At 44.4% G+C, this 25,144-nt stretch overlaps 1 protein-coding gene across 2 annotated transcripts in view; it reads right to left on the bottom strand.

Annotated features, from left to right (window-relative positions):
* The window catches only part of NR4A3 (nuclear receptor subfamily 4 group A member 3), a 32,813-nt gene extending 9,859 nt beyond the window's left edge, over positions 1-22,954 (bottom strand). The window contains exons 1-6 of one of the 2 annotated variants that reach the window (XM_047099046.1): positions 22,933-22,954; positions 20,686-21,665; positions 17,039-17,168; positions 16,402-16,574; positions 5,944-6,143; positions 3,514-3,692 (exon numbers count right to left, since the gene is read on the bottom strand). In XM_047099046.1, coding sequence (XP_046955002.1) covers positions 3,514-3,692; positions 5,944-6,143; positions 16,402-16,574; positions 17,039-17,168; positions 20,686-21,663 — 1,660 coding nt within the window. In that variant the 5' untranslated portion in view covers positions 21,664-21,665; positions 22,933-22,954. Of the gene's footprint in view, positions 1-3,513; positions 3,693-5,943; positions 6,144-16,392; positions 16,575-17,038; positions 17,169-20,685; positions 21,666-22,932 lie in introns of those variants that run through there. The other variant, XM_047099037.1, reaches the window with a different exon arrangement.
* Between the last annotated feature and the right edge of the window lie 2,190 nt (positions 22,955-25,144).

Genomic DNA, 25,144 nt, shown 5'->3' with positions numbered 1-25,144 from the left:
ATGCCACAGAGTTTGATTTTCGACTACCTAGGGCTTCCAAGGGGAAGGGGCAGGCGTGTGCCTAATATTGGGGCTCCCTGTCACCATCACTCCAGGATGGAATGTGGGTGGATGGAGTGCCTATTCTGAATCCGGTCTGGTTCCATCACAAAGCTACTTTCCTGTAATCCATACTGCTGCCTCATGGAATAGTTGTTGTTATCCCCACTTCACAGACGGGAAGACTGAAGTTCAGAGAAATGAAACGCGTTACTGAATAACACACGCTTGTTAAATACAAGACCCCACATGCAAACCTGGGGGTGCCAGATCCCATCGTCATGCTGTGTCTGCTGTGCCAAACTGCCTCCTCCCCGAGCACATCCCCACAGAAAGGGCAGCGGGCTGAGCGGCTATAGCCGCAGGACACACAGTGGACTGGACGCAGAGACAGCACTAGCAGCACCTTCTCCCAATTCCTTCTCTGCATTCTCTACACTGAGCTGCCCAATATCTCCAGGCGGGGACTGTCTGGCACCCACATGTCCTGGCCTCAGAGTCATCTATTAATTTCTACTTAAAGAGTAAACCAACAACAACAAAAGGTGTAAGCCTCAGTGGCTCTCCTCTTAAACCACAGCTCCTACACCTGAACTGGCCTCTTCCCTCTCATTTGTGCTCAAAGCCAACTGTCAGGGTAGTTCTTTGTAAATGTTTGCTTATTAATATTATTATTATTATCATTTTGAGAGAAAGTGAGAGAGCGAGCACCAGTGAGGTAGGAGCAGAGAGAGAGGGAAAGAGAGAGAGAATCTCAAGCAGGCTCCGCACTGTCAGTGCAGAGCCTGACGTAGGGCTCGATCCCACAAACCATGAGACCATGACCTGAGCCGACACCAAGAGTGGGATGCTTAGCCGACTGAGCTACCCAGGTAGCTCTTTCTAAATCACAAGACTGGCTATGATTCTCCCTTGGTCAAAATTTTCCATGGGTCACCATTGTCCTCCAAATAAACTCTGACCTCCTCACTGATGTCAGGGGCTCTTCTTGCCTTGCTCCACCCTTAGCTCTCATGCCAGCCTCACCGCCCAGCACGCTATTTTTTTTTTTTTTTTTTTGGTCACTTCCTTCCTGAAACTTATGATAGCCATACTTCCAACGGCTTTAGTGAATTTTTATTTATCTCTAGAATTCTCAGTCCTTCCATTTTACCCTGGAGATATCCTGTGCCTTTATCAAGGACCATCCCTGCTTTTAATGTTTATTTATTTTTGAGAGAGAGAGACAGAGCGTGAGTGGGAGAGGGGCAGACAGAGAAGGAGACACAGAATCTGAAGCAGGCTCCAAGCTCTGAACTGTCAGCGCAGAGCCCGACACAGGGCTGGAACTCACCAACTGCAAGATCATGACCTGAGCTGAAGTCGGACGCTTAACCGACAGAGCTACCCAGGCACCCTTAGGACCATTCATGCTTTTAATAGCTTACCTGTTTTGAGAAGACCACTTCCTACCTTCTATCTCTCAGCACTTTGTGCCCACTCCCACATCCCTACTATGCCACAACACCCTGTACCACATGCATTAGTCTGTGCATTCTGTCTCCTCCAGGGATGTGTGCTATCTCTGAAAACGCACTGACACGCTGCAGAGCACGGAGATCAGTGAACACCTGTTGATTAACTAGACTCAACAGTCATTTCCATAGAGATGTGGCAATGTACTGGTTTTGTTTACTGAAAGCCAAGGCTGGCTCTAGTATTTTTTTTTTTTTTTAATTAACTAAACTCTGTACTTTCTAGTTTTGAATGTTGAACAGTCCTAGGAAGAGCTGAATGGTTTTGAAATTGAGCTGAAGAGCTTAGTTCAAAGGTAGCCTTTGAACCAATTTCACTCCAGTCCTGCTGGGAGCAATAAGCTTGTGCCTTGAACATGCTTATTTTCCTCAGGTGCTCCCACAAGCCATTTGAAAGCCCTCTAAATGGAATTCATCCTCTTCAAGATGGCCTTGCTTCTGTTTTTGTTAATGGCTCCCTCAGAAATCTCTGGTAGGCCCCATCAAAAGAAGGACCAAAAACCTGGAAGTGGGGTTCCACTTGGAACACTGAGGGAACAAAGTAGTGTCTGAGTCCTACCGTAGCATGTGCTAATTACTTCTATTTGCCTTCAGATGAAGCATTAATTGCTGAACCAGTCTAGCCTCTTAAGGCACTCAGATGCATCTCACTGTCATTGACAGGAGATGTCACAAGAAGGTGCATGTGAACAACCCACCTGATGCATGAGAAAAATGGGCCCATTTGCACCAAAGGATGGATTTGGTCCTCTGTGAAGCTCATTATGTTCCTAAAACACATGTTTTCTACAGCTAAGAGTGTAGCAAATCTGAACCTTAATTCCTAGTCCGACAGCCTAGCCCATGCTTGGCTCTGATGACAAGGATGGCAGGTGAGCCCCAGGTCTGGCTGACCTCTTCTGAAGCCTCCAACCTCTGTCACTGGTTCACCAGGCCCCAGTCTGATGAGAAGGATGAGACTGAACAGGACACTTTGGAAGTGGAGGGAGGGGGGCAAAGGGAGCTGGGGCCTGGGGCTCTGAGAACAGCTACAAGGAGGTGGTATTTTTTTTCTCACTGATGTGCCTTTCTTTTTCTCTCTCACTCTGTCTTGGGAACCTTTCTCTCCCAAAAGACCAAAAGGGAGAGGGACACCTGCGTGGCTTAGTCGACTGAGTGTCCAACTCTTGGTTTTGGCTCAGGTCACGATCTCACGGTTTGTGAGCCCCAGATCAGGGTCCACGTTCACGGCTCAGAGCCTGCTTGGGATTCTCTCTCCGTCTCTCTCTGCCCCTCCCCAGCTCCCTCTCTCTCTCTCTCTCTCTCTCTCTCTCAAATAAATAAATAAAACTTAAAAAAAAAAAAAAAGAAAGAAAGGGAGAGGCATCTAGGGGGAAGAAGGCATAACACAGAAATTGAATATGTGTTATGCTTCTGGTTCTCAACCTTTAAAAATTATTGAGTTGAGCCATTTTTTGCTTTTCATAAATATCTATTTTTCTCAGCTCTCTGCCAAAGTTGCTAAATAAAGTTGTAAATAAATAAATAAATAAATAAATAAATAAATAAGGTATGTTTCATATTTTTTGGTTTTACTTTGGGTCACCCACCAAGGACTGGGAGAAAGGGAGACTTGCCCCTTCTGCTCCATAGGAACAGGCTGGTTAAGGTAAACTTCCTTCAAAAACCCCACATAAAAATAACCCAGAAGCAGTTGGTCCAACGTCAACAGAGCTTCTGTGGAAATTCAGATTTTTCCTGAAGATTCATGGTAGTAAGTTGCAGATATATGTTTCTTTGTTTAAACAAGGTTAAACTTAGCAGATTTTAGAAAAGTGGCAGTCATTATCCTAATTTGTGTGTGTGTGTGTGTGTGTGTGTGTGTGTGTGTATGACAGCCAAAGCCAGAACCCCTTAACACAGGAAAGGAGAGGAAGGGGGGCCAGGGACACAGTCACTTTGGTGACCAGCTGGTGCTTACCTGTGATCATGCTCAGTGCTGATAGGCATGCTAAGGCTTGGATATCAAGGTTCAGGCTCTGCAAACTTAAGGAAAAGTCTTTAATGGAGTCGAGCCACTCCCCAAATCCACGAAGGCACTGAAGTCGATGCAGGACAAGTCCGTTGCAGAACACAAACTTATCTTCAGCAGTGTTCGACCTATAAGACAAGGTCATGGCGGGTGGGAGAGAGAGACATTAAATGGGTGTGTTCAGTCTGTCCAACACCATAACACAAAGGCACCTGAGTAACCACGCGGCAGTGTTCAGAACCCGGCGGCCTATGCTGTGAAACCTGCCCAGATACTCTTGATGCCCGAGACTGTGCTCCTGGGATAAACAACCACCGCCACTTGTCTGTGCGAACTTTCTTGGTGAGCATCAGCCCTGGGAAGCTGGGGGTGGAGCACTTGTACTCTTATTATGAGAATCAGCTGCCGTCCCACCCGGGACGGGACACAGAGGAGCAGGCACTCCAGGAGCACGGCAGTGAAGCACTGTGCACCGCCTTTTTCTGTAGTGAACACGAGCCTTTTCCCTTCATGGCTCCTTCCCTTCTTATTCTCAAATGTCAAAAACTGAAAAGACCTGAGACTAGACACTACAATTCCACTCTGCAGACTCTAAGAACACCAAGTCCTTGCAACTGCCAGAAGTCAATCACGAAAATAAAAAGTCACTGAAAGTAAAACAGTCATTTTGCATATCCTTCTCTACTTAAAAAAAATTTTTTTTGACGTTTATTCATTTTTGAGAGACCGAGAGAGAGAGAGATGGAGTGTGAGTGGGGGAGGGGCAGAGAGAGAGGAGACACAGAATCTGAAGCAGGCTCCAGGCTCTGAGCTGTCAGCACAGAGCCTACTGCAGGGCTCGCAGAGTTCAAACTCACCAACTGCAAGATCGTGACCTGAGCTGAAGTCAGATGCTTAACCGACTGAACCACCCAGGTGCCCCGGTGCAGGGCTATTTCTACATCTGTCTGGTAGTTTATATTATGTCCATCATCACCTCGTTCGTCTCTCATGACAGGTGCCTTGGAACACCTAGATGTCACCACTTAGCTATGGGGCCTACGCCACTCTTAATTGCTCTTTTCCTTACCTGTAAAACAGGAATCCCGATTGCTACCTCTTAATATTGCTGTGGGAATGAAATAAAGGATCTGAAAGACCACGCACCGGGCCTGGTACACAGGGGAGCTCAAAGAGCAACAGGTGTAACTAATTCTGAATTCTCTGTGGTCCTTACTTGAATCTTTCCTTTCATTTTCCAGTCTCTTGTTACATATTTGTCTCTTTTAGTCTATTGCGGTAAGTTAGTATCTCTTAATTTGTGCTTCTTGGATGAGTAGTTTCATTCATTCATTCACTTAGCAAGTATTTCCTTAGGACCAAGTATATGGCCATTCCTGGAGCCAGGCACTGGAGAAAACTTAGTGAATGGGGCATATATGGCACCTGCCTGTGGGGAGCTTATCCCTTACTTAATCCTTTGCTGTCTGCCTAGCAAGTGACAGTCACATCGCTGGCTTGGCTCCAGTGCACACGGGCTTGGCTGTAATTATGCTAATTACTGACTCCTTAGATGTAACTCCTCCTCTCTCTCACAGATCCCGCCACAGAGGCATACAAAGGACACAATCGTTCAGTCCCAGTATTTAAAACATGGACCTCAGGCCACTGGCTTCAGAATTGCTGAAACATGAGTTAAAAATGCAGATTTCTGAACGTTCTCCAAGGTAGCTCCAAACCCAAATAGCTGGGAATGAGGCACGGGAATCTGCAGTTTAAACAAGAGTTTTTGGTAACACAGTATGAAAAGCTTAGACAGATCCCAGGTTCCAGCTTTTTGAAAATTCACTGCCTTTCTGTCTTTGGTGTCACTGAGTAGGATAGGTTGAACCAAATCTTTTGATCCAGATTCTCCTGCAGTAAACACTGGGGGGTTGAGAAGCTGTGGGAACTCTTTAGAGCCCCAGCTTGGGTACTAGGACAGTAACTTGTCAAATAGAAACCCATGAGGTAAATGCAATGTTCAAAACAAAAACTTGCTGCCAGGAAATACCTTATGCACCAGGAGAGAATCTTCACAGAATCACAGAATGCTGGAACTGCAATGGGCTTCAGAGATCAACAAATCTAACCTCATTTTACAAAGGAAAGTAAACTTCAGGTGAGGCCACTGAACTGCCCAGGGTCTTATAGCAAGTGCATGTTAGAACTGAGACTAGGACCCAGGCGTCCTGGCTACCAGTCCAGTGGTTTACCCACTGCCCGGTTTTTTAATGCCTGACCAAATTTCCTATTTCCTTCCTGAGCAAACTTTTCACCGATGACTCAGTTAACAAACCCAGCAGGTTTCCAACTGCTTCAAAGCAAGGGGAGAACGAAAAAAAGATAAATAGTGATTACCTGATGGAAAGTCTGAGAACAAACAGCTCCAAAAAGGCTGATTCTATAAGTAATGTCTGATCTTCTTTGGGGAGATCAGTAAACCCGGGAATCTTTTCCGCCCAGCTTCTGGATACATCGATGGAGGCTGTCAGGAGATTGTAGAACTGTTGCACATGTTCGGCATCTGTGCCTGCAGCGGCCTGTTCGGTGGGACAGTACTGGAATGCAAACCACACACAGAAGCATTATCTCAGTGCAGCAGAAGCAGCAGCAGTCTTAACAAGCTGGCTCTTCCCAGGCCATCAGTGCCTAAATCCTCACTTTTAGGTCTCAAGGTTATAAACACTTTTTTTTTTTTTTTTTTTGCACTTAGTCTCATCTGATTCTCACAATGTAAACAGAGCAAATTTTGTTACCTCTTCACAGACAAAAGAAATCTGGTTAAGTCCTATTAGTGCAGTGGTTTTCAATCTTGATGCAATCATCTGGGGAGCTTTAAAAAACACTGTGTCTAGCTCCTAGGCACAGAGATTCTACTTTAGCTGGTCTGGGGTGGGGACTGGTCAGCAGGAATTTCAAAGGCTCCCCAGGTGATTCCAAAGAGCAGCCATTGTTAAGAACCATTACCCCTAGAGGTTTGTGTCCAAGTAGGCCTCCAGGGTCTACTGATTCCAGGAGAGCATGGCTGTCTCCAAGCAAGATGCTCATTAAGCCACAGTTCTCAAAGTGTAGTCCCTGAGAATGTGCCAGAATTGAACATCTTGGGCCCCATCCCAGACCTGCAGAAGCAGAAACTCTGAGGGTAGGACCAAGAAACTGTTTTATTAAGATCTCTAGCTGATTCTCGTGGACACTGGAGTCTAGGAATCACAGAATTAACCAATAGGAGAAGAGAATGATTTTTGCTTGCTGTGACATAAACCAAATCAGGAAGGGGATGGGAGGGTGTCTTCTTAGTAGGGCCCAGGCAGTTATGTGCTATCAGACTCAGGACTTGTGGGTACTAAAATGAATGGAAATTAAAAAAAAAAAAAAAAAAAAGAAAATTCAGTTCCTCAGTCACACTAGCCATATTTTAAGTACTCAAAAGCCATGTGTGGCATATAGCATATTTCCATCACTGCAGAATATTCTACTGGATGGCATTGATCTAAAGGATCCCAGGAGAAGAAAGGTACAAGTAGGAATGAAGTTCCTGCCCAGCTTTTGGATATTCTGGTAGAGTCAAGGTTTTGCCTGAGTCACTGGAGGAAAAAAATCTTTCCTGCTTTAGGCAGGAAGATTGATATAGCAAGATAATAATCAAGGGACAACCAACAACACAGAGACTTAAGAGATCTGCAGAAACATTCATGTAAATATGTGCATCATTTCCTTAAGTGTGCATTTGTGTCCTTTCTCTCAGCTCCTCCTGGGATATGGATTTTAATCCTTATTTTGCAGATGAGAAAACTCAGGCTCAGAGGGAATTCAGAGAGGTTAAGAGACTTTCCCAAGGTACACGACCAACAGTGGTCCAGTTAAGACTTAAACATGGCCCTGTGTGTTCCGCTCCTACACTTCCTGGCTGTTAATGTGTCTGATGTTCCCAACTGGTAGCTGTGGGATAGTTTTAAAAAGCATTTTGCTTTGCTCTAATTGGAGGTCTCTGGGTGTGTATTCATTTGGTCCCATGTTTTGTCAGCAGCACAGTGACTGGCACATAATGGACCCCCAATAAAGTGTTGTTGCATATTGTGCAATGAAAGAATAGTCACGGGACTGCCTAGGTTTGCCACAACGCCCTAACCTGACTGGAGGAAGAACCGCCAATAAGCACCAGGTACCGACTGAGAACGTAGACATGAGGAAATGAGACATTTCTCTCAATTGGGTCTCTTTTTTTCCCCTTTCTGCATTCCCAGGAGGCATACGAAATAACAAAAGACACCATCAGCCGGAGGGCCCAGCTGCTTTAATCCTAGATTTGTCCAGGCCCCTAATTTGTAAAGTAATGTAGCTCTGCTGCTTACTTTAGCTACCTGGGGTAAAAGACTTCACTTTTCTGAGCCTCAGTTTTCTCCTCTGTAAAATGGGGATAATAGCCTCCTCAAGATTCTGTTGTAAGGATTATATGTGATAATATTCGTGAAGGGCCCAGGATAAGGAAGATGATTGATGATGACAGTGATGACGATACTGATAACGATTATGATACTTGGAACTAACACTGTCCCTCCACTTCCTTATTTATAAAATGGGGAAAGGGGAAAGTTAGAAAAACTGGAAGATTTCCAATTCTCAGCCCTGACTTTCTAGGATCCATCAGGTCCAGTTTGGAGTCCTGGCTCCTCCGCTCTCAATAATCCCACGCAGGGCCTCGGTTCTCTGAAGCCCTGGATGTTTCTGTGATGTGGTGGGACTCCACGGGAGCAAAGTCCAGGAGAAGGAAGTAGTCCTTCTTCCCACAGATAGTCAAGGATGTCAGAATGATCCTGGTGTCATGACATTTCCCAACACTTTCTTTCAGCACATACACTACTAACTGGAGGAGAGTAGAAAAAGGGATTTTATTTTATTTTTTTGCTTTCTCTTCTTATATGAATCTAATTCCATATGACCTCCAAGGACAGGAGGAAAACGCCCTTTAGGAAGCTGACAGCTCTACATGTGAAACTCCTGAGTGATAACTGGAGTAGAGAAAAGAATGTTGGACCAGGCAGCAGGTCATGGGGTCCTCCCCCAGGCTCTAGTATTGACTTGCTGTGCTGCCCTAGACAAGTCACTTAACTTCTCTGGGGAAGGAAGGGACTGGGCTACCTGATTTTGAAGATTCCATCTGGCTCTTTGCATTCAGCTGTCTTTCTCTTATTGATTTCTAGTTTAATTCCATTGTGGCTTGACAACAGACATTGTCTGTTTTCTATTCTTTGAAATTTGTTAAGGTGTATTTTTATGGCACAGACTATCATCTATCCTGGCAAATGTTCCAAATGTTGGTTCTTGCATTCGATGATTCTAAGTGTTGCTAATCATACCAGGTATGATGTTACTGCCTGGAATTTGACACTGATTCAGCATTATTTTGTTTTAAAATAGTATGTTAAACAATTGTATGTTTGGTTAAAAAGACCAAAGGTTGTAAACTTTTCCCTAGGAATGGCACCTAGCAGCTCCCTCCTGTGCTGACTTCTCTGAAACCATGGCTCACAACTCAATAATCACTCTGCTTTCAATATTTGCTCAGAATCCTCTGGAGTGTTTAGCTTCCACCCAGCATCCTCTGCAGGGCTCTGTCCCTGCTGGGCTCACATTTCATGCATCCTGCACACAGGGAGATGTAGTCCCTGTGTACCCTGCATGGGTAGTTGTCTGTGATGGAGTCCAGCAAGGAGAAAAGCCAGCAGGCCTGGCGTGCCAGACTCCAGCCAGACCCTCTGGGCTTCACCTGCAGTGATTCTGGTCCACATTCCAGAATTCTGGGGCCAAACTGGATTCAGCCTGAGCCACCAGGAACTTGGGGGTGACTGGTGGGTCAGCTTCCAATGCTAGAGGAAAAGACAAACCCAGTGTTGCCTCTACTGAACATAAGATTTAAAGAAACAGAACAAAACATTTTAGATACTTTCTCACCTGGCCTAGCAGTTTTTATCAAACCTCACCAAGGCATACTGGCCCTGGAGTTGGATGAACCAGATCCCCATTCTCTGCTTCTGTTCTCCTCTACATTACTCTGTCTCTGGGCTAGGCAGGTTTGGGGTTCACCAGAGAAAATCTGGAAACATTTGTTTATAGATCATTCCAACTGAATTTTGGTGAAACAGAGAATGACTTTAAAAAAAATGAATCTTTTTTTTCCTGTTTATGCTTTTTATTCCAGCCTGTATGCATAACAGATCCATCAAAAAATCTGTCTTTACTTCTAATCAAAGACACAGTATTACATTTACTAGCCATTTAGAAGAGGATACAGCTAATGTCTGATGGAAGTTTCTCCAAATTACTAGAATGAGAATCTAAAGCTGAAAACAACCACAGAGGTTAGTTTCCATATGGCAATAATATGGCTGTGTAGATCAGACTTCAGAAACAACGCTGGCCTAAAATAAATTATTCGAATGGGAATCCAGTGAGACCCTTGGTGAATGCCAGCCCTACATTAGCAATGTGACATTTTCATAGCAGAATGGAATCTGATATTATTTACTCTCTCACTGCCAGTCCAGGCTAAATATGTAAAATGTCCTAAGAACGTTTTATCTCCCTGTAGAAGATTATTTTTCCCTGAGTCTTTATATTTCTTTATACATTTTAGATGTGATCACTACATATGAGCCAAACTACGTACACATATTCTTAGGTTCTTACACTATAAAAAGTGACACTTTAAAAACTGGCAATGAATATGTTTTCCCCCCAATTTTTTCTTTTCTGATCTAACCGCCTCCCCTGCTAAAAAAAAAAAAATAATAAACAAAAAAGCCTCCTCTCCTCCCACTAATGGCATCACCACAGTTATACATTTGCTTACTTTCTCTATCCTTCATGTCAGCTGCATGAGGGTGGGACTCTTTTGCTCAAAAATGTGTCTGCTGCTCCAGAACAGTGCCTGACACCCAGTAGCCATTCAATAAATATTTGTTAAACGACTTAGTTACTTTCCGGAAAATTTTTATGTCTATTGCCCATCCCTTCTCAGTCTCAAAAAAGGCTGGGAAATAGATTTGAGGTAAAACTGGATTGTTCTTATTAAACTATATTGGTGATTCTCAACCCCTAGTGTGTCAACAGGTCATCTGAGGCACTTGTTAAAAAACAGATTTCTGTCTGCCTCCTCCTCTGCTCCCCATTCTGATTCCATAGGTCTGGGTGTTGCCCAGGAATCTGAATTTTTAAGCAAACACCCTAGGTCCTTTGGCACACCACACTTTGGGAAATGCTGAGCCCTACCCACAGTGGAATTACAGCAAGTGTAATGGTCAGAGGGTCAGGGAAGAAGGCTGGAAGGGATCGTGGCAGTGCATTTAGTCCAATCTCCTCACCATTCAGTTGAGGAAACGAAAGCCCACCGTAGCGCAGGAGCTGGCCTGAAATCATCTAGGGAATTGGTGGCAATTTGAGAGGGTTTTCTGAGTAGCTTCATGAAAACAGTTTTTTTGCAGAGTTTTTATACTGTTTACTTTGTAGTCTAACACGCGTTCGCCCCATTGTTTCTTGTTAACATATTTAAATGCCGTTTGCTGGTGCCTGGTTTTATCCCAGCAGCATCTCTTGTATTTGGAATCTCTTACTACACTGAGTGATACCAATTACCAAGCAACATCCTAGTTTCCTGAAAAATACTTGAAATGACCAACTAATGAGGACCTTAAGTATATTTCCTCATCAGTAATTATGCAGGCTCTGAAGCCAAGCCCAGTATCTATATATACTTGTATTGCTAAATGAAAAGCAACTGTGGGACAGAGAATAGCTACATTTCAAGGAGAAACAAATCAAACATGACATGTTTTGACTGCCCTGATATACAATGATCTGAGCTCACTTTTGAAGGAGAGAAGTTTGGCCCAAAGGAGAAGTGAAGGTCCCAGAGCCAGGAACACTTTCACAGAGCGAGGAGCTCTCTCTCTCTGGCCTCTAAAACATGCATTCCCTCTGTGACCTGGAACGCAACCCCTCAACCTTCCTTTCCCACAAATGAGAAAAACCCGCTCACTTACTACCTTAAAGGCACACATGCCTGAACAAGAAGGTTAGACACACCTGCGGGCAAACATTTTCTCCTTTCTCTATTTACCTGATTCACAGGGAAAACTGGCATAGTCATGTCAATAAGTTGTCTTGGTCAAGTCAACTGTCTGATGCAAGTCTGACAGGGCAAATTCTTATTTAAATGTAGTAAGTTATGGATACACACGAAACTGTTAACATTGGTTAACCGCTGAGGAGTGGGATTAGTCAGGAATAAATGAAGAAGAGACTTTCATTTTTCACTTTATCCTCTTCTAAAAGGGTTACCTTAAAAAACCAATGGGCATATATTACTATTATTGTAATTTCTAAAAACTTAATAAGGGTTCTATTTAAAAAAAGAACTAGTGAGGAGTGAGGAGTACCTGGGTGGCTCAGTCGGTTAAGTGTCCGACTTGACTCTTGGTTTCAGCTCAGGTCATGATCTCACAGTTTTCATCCCAATCCTGCTTGGTTGGGATTCTGTGCCTCTCTCTCACTGCCTGCTCCTCCCCCACTCACGCTGTCTCTGTCTCTCCCAAAATAAATAAATTAAAAAAAAATAAATTAAAAAAACCCTAGTAAATTGTCACTAAATAGAAATGGCAGTATGGTGAAACAGAAACTTAATACTTGCAGTGATAAGATTTGGATCTAGCCCTGGCTCTGCCACTGACCTTAGGCAAGGCACTTAACTCCTTTAAGCCTCTATTTACTCCTCTGAAATTATGGGGGTTGGATTAGATGATCTCAAGGTCACCTCCAGTTCTGTAAATTTGTGTTGAATATATATACACATTAATATACATATACACACATGCGTATATAAGCATAAAGAAAAGATATTAAGCAAACTGAATTTCAATGAATGGCATTCCTAAAAAAATTACTGAAACCATAAATTATAACACATAAGCTGTGGCATAAGTGAAATTGTGTAAGAACATATGAGATAGCGCCTAGCTCAAAGTAGGCAGTCAATAAATTCATTCTACTTCATTTTATGTTAATGCTTTTTAGAGATCAAAGCAAGTTGAATCTTGTTAAATAACAAGTTACTTAACACATATTATTAATATATATGTGTGTGTATATATATATATAAATTCATATAAATGAAAAAACCGTTTGCATTTGGGACAACAAAGTAAACCCCAGAATCACTAAATTTTAGAATTGGAAGGAATTCAACTTCCAAAATAACTTCTCTGCTTGTGAGAAATCCTGTTATGTGTTCTCCTTAGTTACTTCTTGGGTTGTTACTTCTTAGTTACTTCCACGGGAGCTCTTGTGGCTCAGAGAGCTCATCCTTATCTTCAGAATGAGCTGGAAGGGGCCCCCTTCTTCTCCCTCTAGATTTGCCCTTGGGAGCACCAGTCTTCTTTCCACAGGGTAAAGGGGTGACCTAGTCCTGCCAAACTTTTTCCCTTCTCATCCAGTTATCTTCATTTTCTCCAACCATCCCTTACAAGTTTCCAGAAAAGGTGTGTCCACATCCCTCTTAAACTCCAGTTTGGGACTGGACTTAATCCTTGAAGTGTGGTCTCACAGGACAGTCTATGGGACCACCACCAACTTGGTTCTGGTCCTATACTTTTACCACTGCAGCCCAAGGTAACCTAGCATCCCTTCCTTCCACCACACATGTACTTTGTTGTTCATAGTGAGTGTGCATGGAATAAAGCCCCAAGATCTTCTTAACATGAACTACCGATGGGCCGAGGCTCTCCCATGCTTTAAAATTCTAAATACCGAGCTTCATATTTATTTTTGTTAACTCTGTTCATGATGGCTTCAGCCCATCCTGTTCCAACCTGTCGAAATCACTCTGAATGTTGATACTGACATCCATCATATTAGCGATCCCTCCCAGCTTTCTGTCATCTGCAAATGTGATCAGCATGCCTTCTATGCCTTCATCCAAGTTTTTGATGAAAACTCACTGTATTTTTAAAGTCTTTTAATTTAATTGATTTTGGTCCAAGTTTTGATAATTTTGTAAAGCTATCTCAAAGCAGGAGAATCCAAGTTATGAGGTTCAATCTGATTCCAAAACAATGCAATTAAAATAAATATGCTTTACAGAATTGAGCAAGGCTCCCAAGGTAGTATCAATGTGACCCAGACTCAGGCATGGTCAATCTGCTATTTTGGACAAAGCTAACAATTAAATTGGATAAATGTTTGTTGATGAGGATGATGACTCTAGTCTAACACACTGAATAGTGCAGAGGCAAGCAAACACACTGGATTGATTTTTCTGTGTGGAGACAGTTCCCAGCTGGGGCAATTCAAAGTGCTGGAGAGGGTTTGCCACTGAATGACTAATTAGGCCATGTAGACCAATAAATGGATAATTTTGGGCCAAAAAATCACTTTTGGGGCCTAAAATCTCTGCACTGATCATCATTAGTGATTTCCAATACCCTGGAACAACGTCAGACTGTGTGCGACAGCCTCAGTGTTGGCAGTGTGGAACAGCTTCATTAATTCAGACTAATTGCACAAGGGGAGGCCAAAGTTGCTTCAGGGAGGAGACATCTTTATTCCCAAATGTCTTTCTAGCACCCACTCTCATTGAAACCAGAGACACAGGGAAGGAAGCATGGTATGCAGGGGCTCAGATTTTGGGGTCCAACACACTTGGCTTCTAATTGTCTCTCTGATGCATGGCTAGGTGACCTCGGGTAAGTCACTCCTTTCACCTCTCCAGTTTTAATCTCCTCATCTGTGAAACAGATAAGATAACACCTACCTTAATGGTATTGCTGGATGGTGCCTGACATTTGTTGTGTTCACACTTATTAATACATTCAAACAAATGGTAAAGTAGGAAAGGTTGGTCAAGGAGATAATGTACAGCGTACTGTGCTAAAGCTTTGACAAGTACCATCCTATTGAATCTTCTTCACAAACCACCCCAGGAAGTAGATATCATTGTTATTACTCTATCACACAGATGAGGAAACTGAGACATTAAAGGGTTTAGTCAGTTGCTCAAGGTCACCCATCTACTAAATGATGGTTGTTTGGATTTTCTCCTAGGCCTGCATGTTTCCAAAGCCTAAGCCCTTAACCATTGCATTATTCTCTTATACTATTATTTGAGACTTGACTTTAGTTAAGAGATGCTACTTATAATCAGAATAAGAGTCCTCAACCTTTGGTGCTAAGGATCTACCATGATTCTCATGTGAAGTCTTGTGATCAGGTGTGGAGAGGAGGCTTCACCGCCTATAATGAGGCTGAGGAGGAGGGAAGGAGGATCACAGCGGGTTTACGAATCACCCCTTCATTTCTGTCAACACTGCAACCCAAAAGGAGGGCACGAAGCAGATATACGCACATCTTTGCCAGCTCTTCTGTCAAAAACCTGAAATACTTGGGGCACCTGGGTGGCTCAGTCGGTTGAGCGTCCGACTTCGCTCAGGTCACGATCTCACGGTCCGTGAGTTCGAGCCCCGCATCAGGCTCTGTGCTGACAGCTCAGAGCCTGGAGCCTGCTTCAGATTCTGTGTCTCCCTCTCTCTCTGGCCCTCCCCCCGTTCATGCTCTGTCTCTCTCTGTCTCAAAAATAAATAAATGTTAAAAAAAAAAAAATTAGAAAAAAAAAAAAAAAAAACCTGAAATACTGATGAGACCTGGGGAGGGCAATCTGGAAGTAGCTGCTAAGCCAGATCAACCAACTGGAGATCCCTGGACTTGCCTCTCTCTCATCTGTGTGCAAACTGTGTTTATAAGTTTTCTTGTATCAGAGAGGGGGTAACCATCCTCACCGTTCATGGTTTTTTAAATGATGAAATGAGACAACACACCACAATGTCTAGCATGTAGAAATAGCTCAATAACTGTGTTTTTTTCCCCCTTTCTTTCCAACTCTGGTGAGACCCCATCTTATTAGAAGTTTCTCTTCTAAGTCTTTTTCAAAACTGCCTTTCAGTAAAGTTTATACATTTGCTCAGAAAATCCCTTCTCATGGTCCTCCTCTGTGTTATCCAAATTTCCAGGAATTTTCACAGTTCAAGCTGATGACATTTTACTATATCTCATATGAAATAAAAATATTGATATGCCTTGGTTGACTTCAATAACAATATTGGTGCTTATTTTATGTTTTTCAAAACCATCATTTGTGTGTGACTGATGTTCAAAACATCCCGCTGGGGTTAAATATTGTAATCATCTCCACTGTGGGGATGAGAAAGCCAAGAACAGGAGCCAGGTGACACAGGCAGGAAGCAGCAGAGGCAGCATTCCATCCCAGTGTCCCTGACACCTCCCAATGTCAAAGCCAGAGCTTGCTCCTCTCCATCAGTGGTCTAGTCCCTCTATTCAGAGGGCAGGTCAATCAATGCCCATGCAGTTGGGTAAACTGCTTAAGGATAACTTGAGGCCCACCCAGATGGTGTGATCACAATATGAAAAAAATTTGTAGTCATTTCCTCTAAACCGTGAAAGAAATCTACACACTGTAATTCACCTGTGCAGATTTTCGTTGGCACAACCACCAGGAATCCTACAACAATGGTATGACAGGTGCAGCACCGTCAGGGTCATTTGTTAAGGCATTTAGAGATCCAATAAGGCAAAAATGATTTGGTGCAATGGACGCACCGGAATTGCTAAATGAAGTGAGAAATATAGGAGAGGTATGAAAACTGTTTAGTACAGTGCCAGGCACAAAGTCATTCAATCAACTCTCGTTAGTCGTATCATGAATAGAGACTCTGATCATTCATTCGAAAAGCAGGACATCACAAAACTTACTCTGGAGTAATCGAGATCTCTGGGTGTTGAGTCTGTTAAAGCTCGGACAAGGGCATTCATCATACAGATCGGAGGAGAAGGTGGAGAGGGCTGAGAAGGTTCCTGCTGTAATGGGCTCTTTGGTTTGGAAGGCAGCCGACCTCTCCTCCCTTTCAGACTATCTGTACGGACAACTGATACCAAGAGAAAGAAAGAAAAAATGTCTTCAGAGATATCCACAAAGAGCCATAAATCACAAAAAGGAATCAAAACACATTACAGTGGAGCAATCATTAATGGGACCAACCATTTAAAGGTGGCAGTAAGTTTGGAATAATACGCGCACAATGATTTAATGAGAGTTGAAACAAGCAGAATAAAAGCCACCCATACTTACATTTGGTAATGAATTAGCCCTAAAAGTCTCCTTCTTAAATAGAACAGAGATGTATGTACACAAGCTCTCTATTGATTTTGAGAAATTAGAATAAGTGGTCCTCAGCTATTTTTAAATGCTAACATACACCATAAAAATAAAATGTGGGAAAGAAGGGGAAACTAGGAAAATTCATCCATCCCAACGTCAATATTAACATTTTTTTCAGTGATATCTAAGAATATGTGTAAACAAGCTGAACAAAAAGCATTACGTCCATACCTTCTTTAACCATTCCAACACTGAGACACTTCTGAAATCGACAGTACTGACATCGGTTTCGACGTCTCTTGTCTACAGGGCAGTTTTTATTTGCCAGGCAAACATATTTTGCATTTTTCTGAACTGTTCTCTGAGAAAACACAATACAGAGATAGTCAACTAATAGTTTCTGGAAAGAGGTAGGACCTGACAAGATGTATTTTAATTACAATGTGAAAAGCGACAGTGCAATTCGTATAATTAGATAAATTTAATTTCCTAACACGCTAGCCTGCAGGAAAAACAATTTTATTAGTGTTAGCTGCTGACAATGAAAATCATCTCGGATTGTTCTGAAGCAAGTCTCAGGAGACACCCAAGTCTGAATGATAAAATCATATCTGAAATTACCAGGTCAACATATCATACCTTGGAGGATTAGATTATCTCCACTTTTAATATCCCTTTGGGAACAATTTTCTACTTGTTCCACTCCCCTGATTATTGCTGACCTTATTAAAATAAAATCAAAATTATCTGGGATGTACTTTGTTGGCTATCACTATTGTAAGTCAAATATCACAGTAACTGGCTTTGTTCCCCAATAGAGATGAAATCTTAAAAAGCAAAATGAGGACTTGACTAGTTATAACATATAGGAAATGTTTTAATGCAAAAACAAAAAAATCACTCAATCGGCCTATATCATTTATTTAACCTTTAAAATATTAAGATAATACATATTAAAAGAATATTCTCTTAAGAGAATATGTATAGTAAACTGGTCATTTCTGATTTTTCAAAGCAAAATCTTAAAATTGGTTACTAAAAACCACTACCACATAGAAGGAAAAAAAACCCAGAAAAGAGTAAAAGAAAGAAATATGAGAGCCATAAATTTTCAATGAAAATTTCCATTAATAGGTCATTTCAAAAATGACTATTGACATAGACATCAAAATAGCCATATTGTAAAGACACATCATAAAACTTGGACTTGGATATAAGATGATGTTGTACTCTTCAGAATCACATATATTTTTAAATGACACATGGAGAAATAATTAAAGCGTATTTTATGCTCCAGATTTTCAAAATAATGATTTATTTTTTAAAAGTTAAAGACACTTGTGCAAACGGATGTGTATTTACCACTTGGGGGAAATCATTCAGAAATCACCTGAATCTATACAACTCTAGATAGAGCAGAAAGTTGAATTTTATTTGGTAAGCCTGGGCTGCATTTAAAAAAAAAGGAAAAAAAAGAAAGAAATCGAGATAATTTGGGATTGGTGATCTATTTTGAGTCCAAAATTCTAGATTTACTTTCAATCTTTTACTTTTAGCAATCCTCAACCCCCACGTATTAGTTTTCATCCTATTACCTTTTAATTTCATTTCAGGAAATGGTTTCTAAATTGCTTATATAAAACTTAAAAAATCTACCAAAGCCAGATCCATTTAGTTTAAAATTCAAAATTCCAAAACACAAACGTATTTCTGAATTTCCAGCATTTAAATTCTCAACAGTCTTTAAGGGTAGGAAACTTATGTTTTCTGAATGAAGCTCTCTTTCATTGGACATGCAGTAATTTCTAAAACTCTATTTCTTGCCATCATCCTCAAGGCTCTCTGCCAGTTTGAGTGCTGGTGGCATTTTGCTTCAGGTATACATTTTCCCAATAACCTGAAAGCTTCCCCACATTTGTGTGTGCCTGCACAGTTTAAGGACAAGGAGAGATCGTTACGGTTCAATCACTGAATGCCCATCATTAACTGCACTTCGTGTCACATTTTTAAAGAATTCAATTTAATGGTAGAAAGCCACTGGGTCAAACCAGCTCCTGTTCCTTTAATTAACAGATCTGTGGGGTGGTTCTCCCTGATCCTACCCCCACCCTTTCAAGTATAGATTTGTTTTCAAGGCATTGCTGCAGAAAAGGGACGCTGTTGGGGAACACTTAATTGACATTTCTAGACTAGGAATGTATTACCATTCCTGTATTTTGGTTAACTCTCAATTATTCAGAGGTGATTATATTTGTGGGTTAATCGTACTTCTCTTAATTGTTTTTTTCCTTTCTTTTACCCTTTCTGGCTGCCTGTTTCCTTGCCCACCAGCATTTCCACTGAAATACTGTGAAAATGAAATCTGCTAAAGGAAAGTGGTTAACTTGAGAGTAACCCTGGTAAAGCTTGGGTAGTTACGAAAAAAAAAAAAAAAAAGAAGAAGAAGACTAACCTGAGGGTTCTACATTTAACATACCTCCTGTATGGCACTTAGCATAGTGCAAAGTCTTTCCACAAGCATTTTCTCATATATCTGCAGAATTTAATTAAGCACACGAATCCTAACTCCAGATCAAAAATAATTATTGCTTGCTGGTAGGTATACCAATCCACAAACATGTGCATTTTTACAAATACTCTGCAGGTTTCATTTGATAATGAACTAGTGTTCTATGGCCATTTAAAGATTATAAAGTGCATTCATAAATGTCTTATCTAATTTAGTACTCATAGCCCTTCTCTGAATTTTATTCACCTGACTGGAAAACTGAAGCCTAGAAAGGCATATCATGCTCAGCGTCATAGACTGGTAGGTGACAAGATCAAGGACTCCTATTTGAATGTTCTGACTCCAATTTTAGCACACTCCCAGATATATCCTATTGGCCCCCCCATACCAATTACCCAATCAGCATCTAGCTTCCCCTCTCCCTCCACCCTGCCCAGCACTGGAGGCTAGGGAGTGGTTCCTGTGGGAAAACATTTGTGGGTTTGCAAATGCCTGAGATAATGGCCAGGGGAGTAGGGAGGGTGGCACAGAATTAAGTGTCTGAAGAAGTCTGGGAGTCAATAGCAAGAGTAGAGCAGCAAGAGAACAAGGCCTCTTCTTCAGTGGTAGAGAGAGCACTGGCCTCAAGAGTTGAAAGAAACCGGTTGAAACTGCCAAACATGCCACTAAGTCACCATTTCTAGCCTGCACAAGACTTCTCCTAGGCCTCAGCCTCCTCCCAGGTAAACTATGGAGGAGGCTGAAGCCCCTCGAACTGTAAAAGTCCCCTTTGGGGCTGAGCTAATGAACAGCATCTACACCTGGCACTGCATGTGGCACAGAGTTGGAGGGGACTGGTGAGACCCAGCTTCTGTCTTCCACAGAGGGAGCTGCCCCAGAGTGCATCAGCCACTTGCTCCTGTCTATTCTGTTGCTGCAGATCTTGGACGAGGGTGCACACTTTGGGATCATGCAAACGTGACTTGGCATCCTGCCTCCCTCTCGCTCTGAACGTGTGTCTTGGGGTAGCTGAGTAACATCTCCCAGCCTCCATTTCCTCATCTGTGAAACAAGGATAATTAATAACCACCTTCAAGACACTGTTAATAAAAATAGCTACTGGGTGGCCAGAATTCAATCTCAATATGCTGAAGGTTCCCTCTGGAAAAATGTTCATTGAGGTAAAGCCATGTCAGGAGGTTCACTGCCCCCTGGAGTCCATCCGGCTCGGCCTCCTGTAATGGACCTCAAGTTAAAACCCCCTGAGAGAGCGCATGTGAAGGTGCCAGGAAGGGCTACAGGAACGCACCCCTTGGCTGCTCACTTGAGCGGGTGGCACAGGAGGCTGGCCGCAGTGGGGAGGGGGCGCCAGGAGGAGGCGTGCGCTCACCTTGAAGAAGCCCTTGCAGCCCTCGCAGGTGCGCACCCCGTAGTGCTGGCAGGCTGCGTTGTCCCCGCACACGGCGCACGTGCCCTCGCCCGACGACGAGCTCCTGTTGGGCGGCGACGGCAGGCTGGGGCTCTCGCCCAGCAGGCTGGACGCGGTGGGGGAGGCCGTGAGGCCGAGCGGCGGGAAGGCCAGCGCGGCCGCCCTCTTGGCCAGCGGCAGCCCGTACGGGTGGCCCTCGAGCGCGGCGGCCTGGCTGCTGGCGGCGGCGGCGGCGGCGGCGGCTCCCAGTGGCAGGCTGAGCGCGGCGGCGGCCGTCGGGTCGTAGCCCAGGTGGTGGCCGCCGGCCGGGCTGGGCGCGGGCGGGTGCGGCGGCGAGGGCTTGAAGTGGAAGAGCGGGAAGCGCGCGCCGGCCACCGTGGGCACCGCCTTCATCGGCGGGTCAAGCAGCGGGCCGGGAGCGATGCAACCCTGCGCCGAGGGCAGCGCGTCGTCCCACAGCGCCCCCGCCTGCGGAGGGAAGCCCGGCGTGGTGGGTGTGGACGGCGGGGACGGCTTGAAGTACATGGAGGTGCTGGGCAGCACCTCGTCCTCCGGGCCGGAGGGGGGCGGAATGGAAGGTTGCTGCTGCTGCTGCTGCTGCTGCTGGTGGTGGTGGTGGTGATGGTGGTGATGGTGGTGATGGTGGTAGTCGTGCGCGCGGCCCTCCTCCATCTTGATCAAGGGCCGTGGCCCAGACGGCTGCATTTGGTACAGGCAGGAGGGCTTGAGTTCGTAGTTGCTCGAGTAGCCCTCCATGAAGGTACTGAAGCTGGGCAGGGACGTAGTGGCCGTGGCCGTGATCTCAGTGCTGCCAAGGTCCATCGTCAGCTTGGTGTAGTCTGGGTTCATAATCTCCGTGGTGTATTCCGAGCCGTAGGTCTGCACTGCATAACTGGAACCTGGAGGCGAAGGGCTATACTGGGCTTGAACGCAGGGCATATCTGCAGGACAAAGGGACAGGGAAAAGGGTCTTTCAGAAGCAAGTCAGCACTCTCTTCTAGCTGACAGGTAGCACTGGATTCATTGCTCTCTAATCTGGGAAATGGGATAGGAAGTGACATCTTTTCCTCCTTCTGGTAGCATAGATTTAAAGCTCCATGCTTACTTTCTTTCCTGGGAAGAAAGCAGAATCCCTGACAGACTGTCAAAGGGGCACAGGATGCCAAAACCAGGACTCCTGGGGATCTCTGTGCCCACCTTCCTTCCCTTGCCCTTGTCCACCACCAGATCTGGAAAATTTGATTTCTTCCTTCATAAGCCCAGTGGTGTTTTTACAAAGTGGTTTTAAGTCCTATAAACTAATTGGGGGTGGTCTCAGCCACAAGTTGGGAGGACAAAAAGAAAGCCAGTGAATGCTCTATTGGTTTATTTTTGGGGAAAGAGGCCAGGAGTCCCCCAAGTCACACACATTGATTTATACATTTATGAGTTGGTTAAAAAAAAGGGGGGGTGTCCTATGTGGGACTTACTGGCCAAGGGAGACTGACATTCTAACATTTTATGAGTGCCAACTGAGCCTACCCACACACGTTGTGGTCGCTTTCTCCCACCCCCTCCCCATTTCTCCAAACGCAGCCAGCAGCCTACACAAACTGGACCCCTGTTGATGACTTCAGCCAGCTAGGTGGAGAGGTGGGAACACAGGCCCAGGAAATGGACTCGGGGGAGTGTGTGCCATCTGCAAAGAAAAAGATCAGCAGCTGCAACAAAACACCCACCAAACGTGCTCTCTGCCATGTACAGTATATATATATATTTTTTTTCCAATTCTGACTAATAAAATATATCAGTAGCTGTTTTAAGACAACAGTTTATAGCTACTGTAATAGGTGAGTTAGTCTACAAATTTTTTATGACAGAAGAATTAGTACCCTTAGAAAAGAAAGCAGCCGCTTAGTAGGTTTAGTTTCTATGTTGAGCCCCCAAAGAGATGGGTATCCAGGGGGCTTATTATTGTTCAGAGAGGTTGGGCTGGATGAGAAGGCCCTGAGAATTATTGGACCTAGTGGATGTTTATCTAGTTATTTCCCTTTCTTTATGGCTAACTAGAAATGATACAATGGGCAGCTTCTGGTGGTTGGTTTTTCTGAACTGGAGGAAAACCAAGTGCTTAGCCTCTACCTGGAGTCTATGGTATAGAAGTTGTGACTAATAAGAAAAAAGAAAAAAAGTCAATACTTCACACTTCCTTTGACATCTTTCTCTTACCCACATTTCCAAATCTGATTGAGTCATGTGTGTATGGGATGAAATCTTGACTTGGAAAAAGGTGATGAGGGCCTGTTGGAAGAAGCAGTGATAAGGAGAGTCCAGTTCAAGCCTTCATTCTTCAAGAAGGGCCTTCAAAACACTCTCTAGTTTGATGTTAAAAGATTACTTTTCCTACTGTCTTGTTGTTGGGGTGAAATGAAAGACTAATGATTTAAAAGAAAGGCCACTGCCTGATGTTCCTTCAGCACCTCTAGTTTTCTCCATTAGTCTTCTGTCATCCTTCCTTGCCAGTCCCTACCCATTGCTCTTCCTCATGTCTTCCTGAGGTCTCCAGCCAGAAGATGAGTCTGCTTGGGACTAAGTTCTATTTATCTGCATATCTTTGGTGACCACAGCCCAGGGACCTGGCATCTCTTTAACAAATGCAAAAAAAGAGGTGTAAGGAGCCAAAATCTGCAATCCTTTCTTTTGCCCAATTCGAATTTACTCCTTGGTTTCCTGCTTAAATGCTTTTTCCCTTTCCCTCTGAGCTTCAATAATCCAAACTTCTGCACCAAATGATTTGGGTTTTATACAAACATGAGCTCTGTATTGCTCAAAGTGATCCTGTAACTAACTCTTACGTGCATTATAAACTGAATATAAACGGAGAGCAAAAATGAAGACATTAAAATGTATAAAAAGATCCTCATCTTTTATATGCATTACATTTTTCTTAGGAAAAATATTTTTGAGAAATGCAAGGCTTAATTTAATCTGGCTGCTCCACTAGGTAGCAACAGGGTGTGGTATCCAGAGGAGCTTCGTGCGAAGAGGCCACCTGTGCTGTGAAATGCGTCGCCAGCAGTCACTGTCCTGGCGCTGGGCAAGTCGGAACAGCCTGCCTGCTGGACGTGTGGCTCCCCTATCCCCCACCTCTCCAAACCTGGGAGGGATAAAGGGTCGTGCTTTCAGACCTACCTGGAGGATATCTTGCGCGCTGAATGGTGGGGCTGTGGGTCTCTCCAGCAGAGGCTGAGAGGGTAGGAGGCGGGGAAGTCCGGCGAGGCGAAGCGGTCACAGTGCTGCCTGGCTCCGCGGAGGGTCCAGTCTCAGGGCCGGGGCTTGCCGGACTGCGCTCTTCCGCAGTGGGCTCTGCGGGCACCGGGAGAGAGGACAGAGCTCAAAGTGAGACCAATCTGGGTCGTCGCAGTCTGGGCTGGACGTATTGGGAGGGGGCGGGTTGGTAGGGGGTCTCTATGAATGCTATGTTAATTATAAAGAATGGTAAAGGGCTAGAAAGCAGTGCTTAAGATGAACGGAGTCCCTGGGCACTAAGTGTCACATCACCTCGGGGGTAGCCACAGAAAGCTTGTCAGCACACACTGCACTTTCTGGCGTTTTGTGGCACCTAAACCCAGGCTAAAAAAAGTGTATTCTGTCATCGCCCAGAAATTGATCTCTCTGTCCCTACAACCGGTTCTGAGCTCGTTAAGTCAAGGAAACCAAAGAAAGAGCACCTGAGGAAGAGTTTCGCCCGAATTCAAGGGGTCAGTGAGTGTGCACGAGCGGAAAATAGCCATTTTCCAACTCCTGTCCTCCCCCCCTCCCCACCCCTCAAATACAAAATTTACACGTTGCATAGGAAATGCACAAGGTCCGGAACGAATGCGTGAATGCCCCGAGGAATTAAGAAAGTCTGCGCTTTTCATTCTAAATGCTAATGGAGCTTCGCTTCTATTAGCCGCGAGTTTCGGGGGCCAGGGGTCAAGCAAACAAAAGGGCACAGTGGAAATAGGCCCGCGCTGGAAACAAGGGGACGAGGCGGCTGGAGTTCCAGGCTGGTGGGGTGGGCGGAGGGAGGCCCCCTGCACCCAGCAGGCGGTATCCCTGAGGGTGGGCGACTTCGAGGCTCGGGGCCATCCGGCGGCCCAGAGGGGGCACATTCCGGAGGGCGCCAAGCGCGGCTCCCGGGCAAGCGTCTCTGCGCTCAGCCTCATCGAAACTTTGTAGCTGGAAGCGCAGCTCCGCGGGCCTCAGGGGAGGGATCCCCTGCCCCAAATTCTGGCCTACAGCGCCCCCTTTGCCTGGACCCGTTCATTTCTAGAGGGTTGGGAACACAGAACTGAAAAAAACCAAAACACAACCCAAAAAAACCTCGGGGGTGCGCGGGCCGAGAGGGGAGTGTAAGTTTCGTCCCCCGCCGCCCCTGCGCCAGGGGCTTGCCTGA

This window comes from Lynx rufus, unplaced genomic scaffold (assembly GCF_022079265.1).
Source record: "Lynx rufus isolate CCGP_SWC_20201006 ecotype Redwood Valley unplaced genomic scaffold, mLynRuf1.p SCAF_10, whole genome shotgun sequence".
Classification (NCBI taxonomy): Eukaryota; Metazoa; Chordata; class Mammalia; order Carnivora; family Felidae; genus Lynx; species Lynx rufus.
This window is presented reverse-complemented; position numbering and strand designations above follow the sequence as displayed.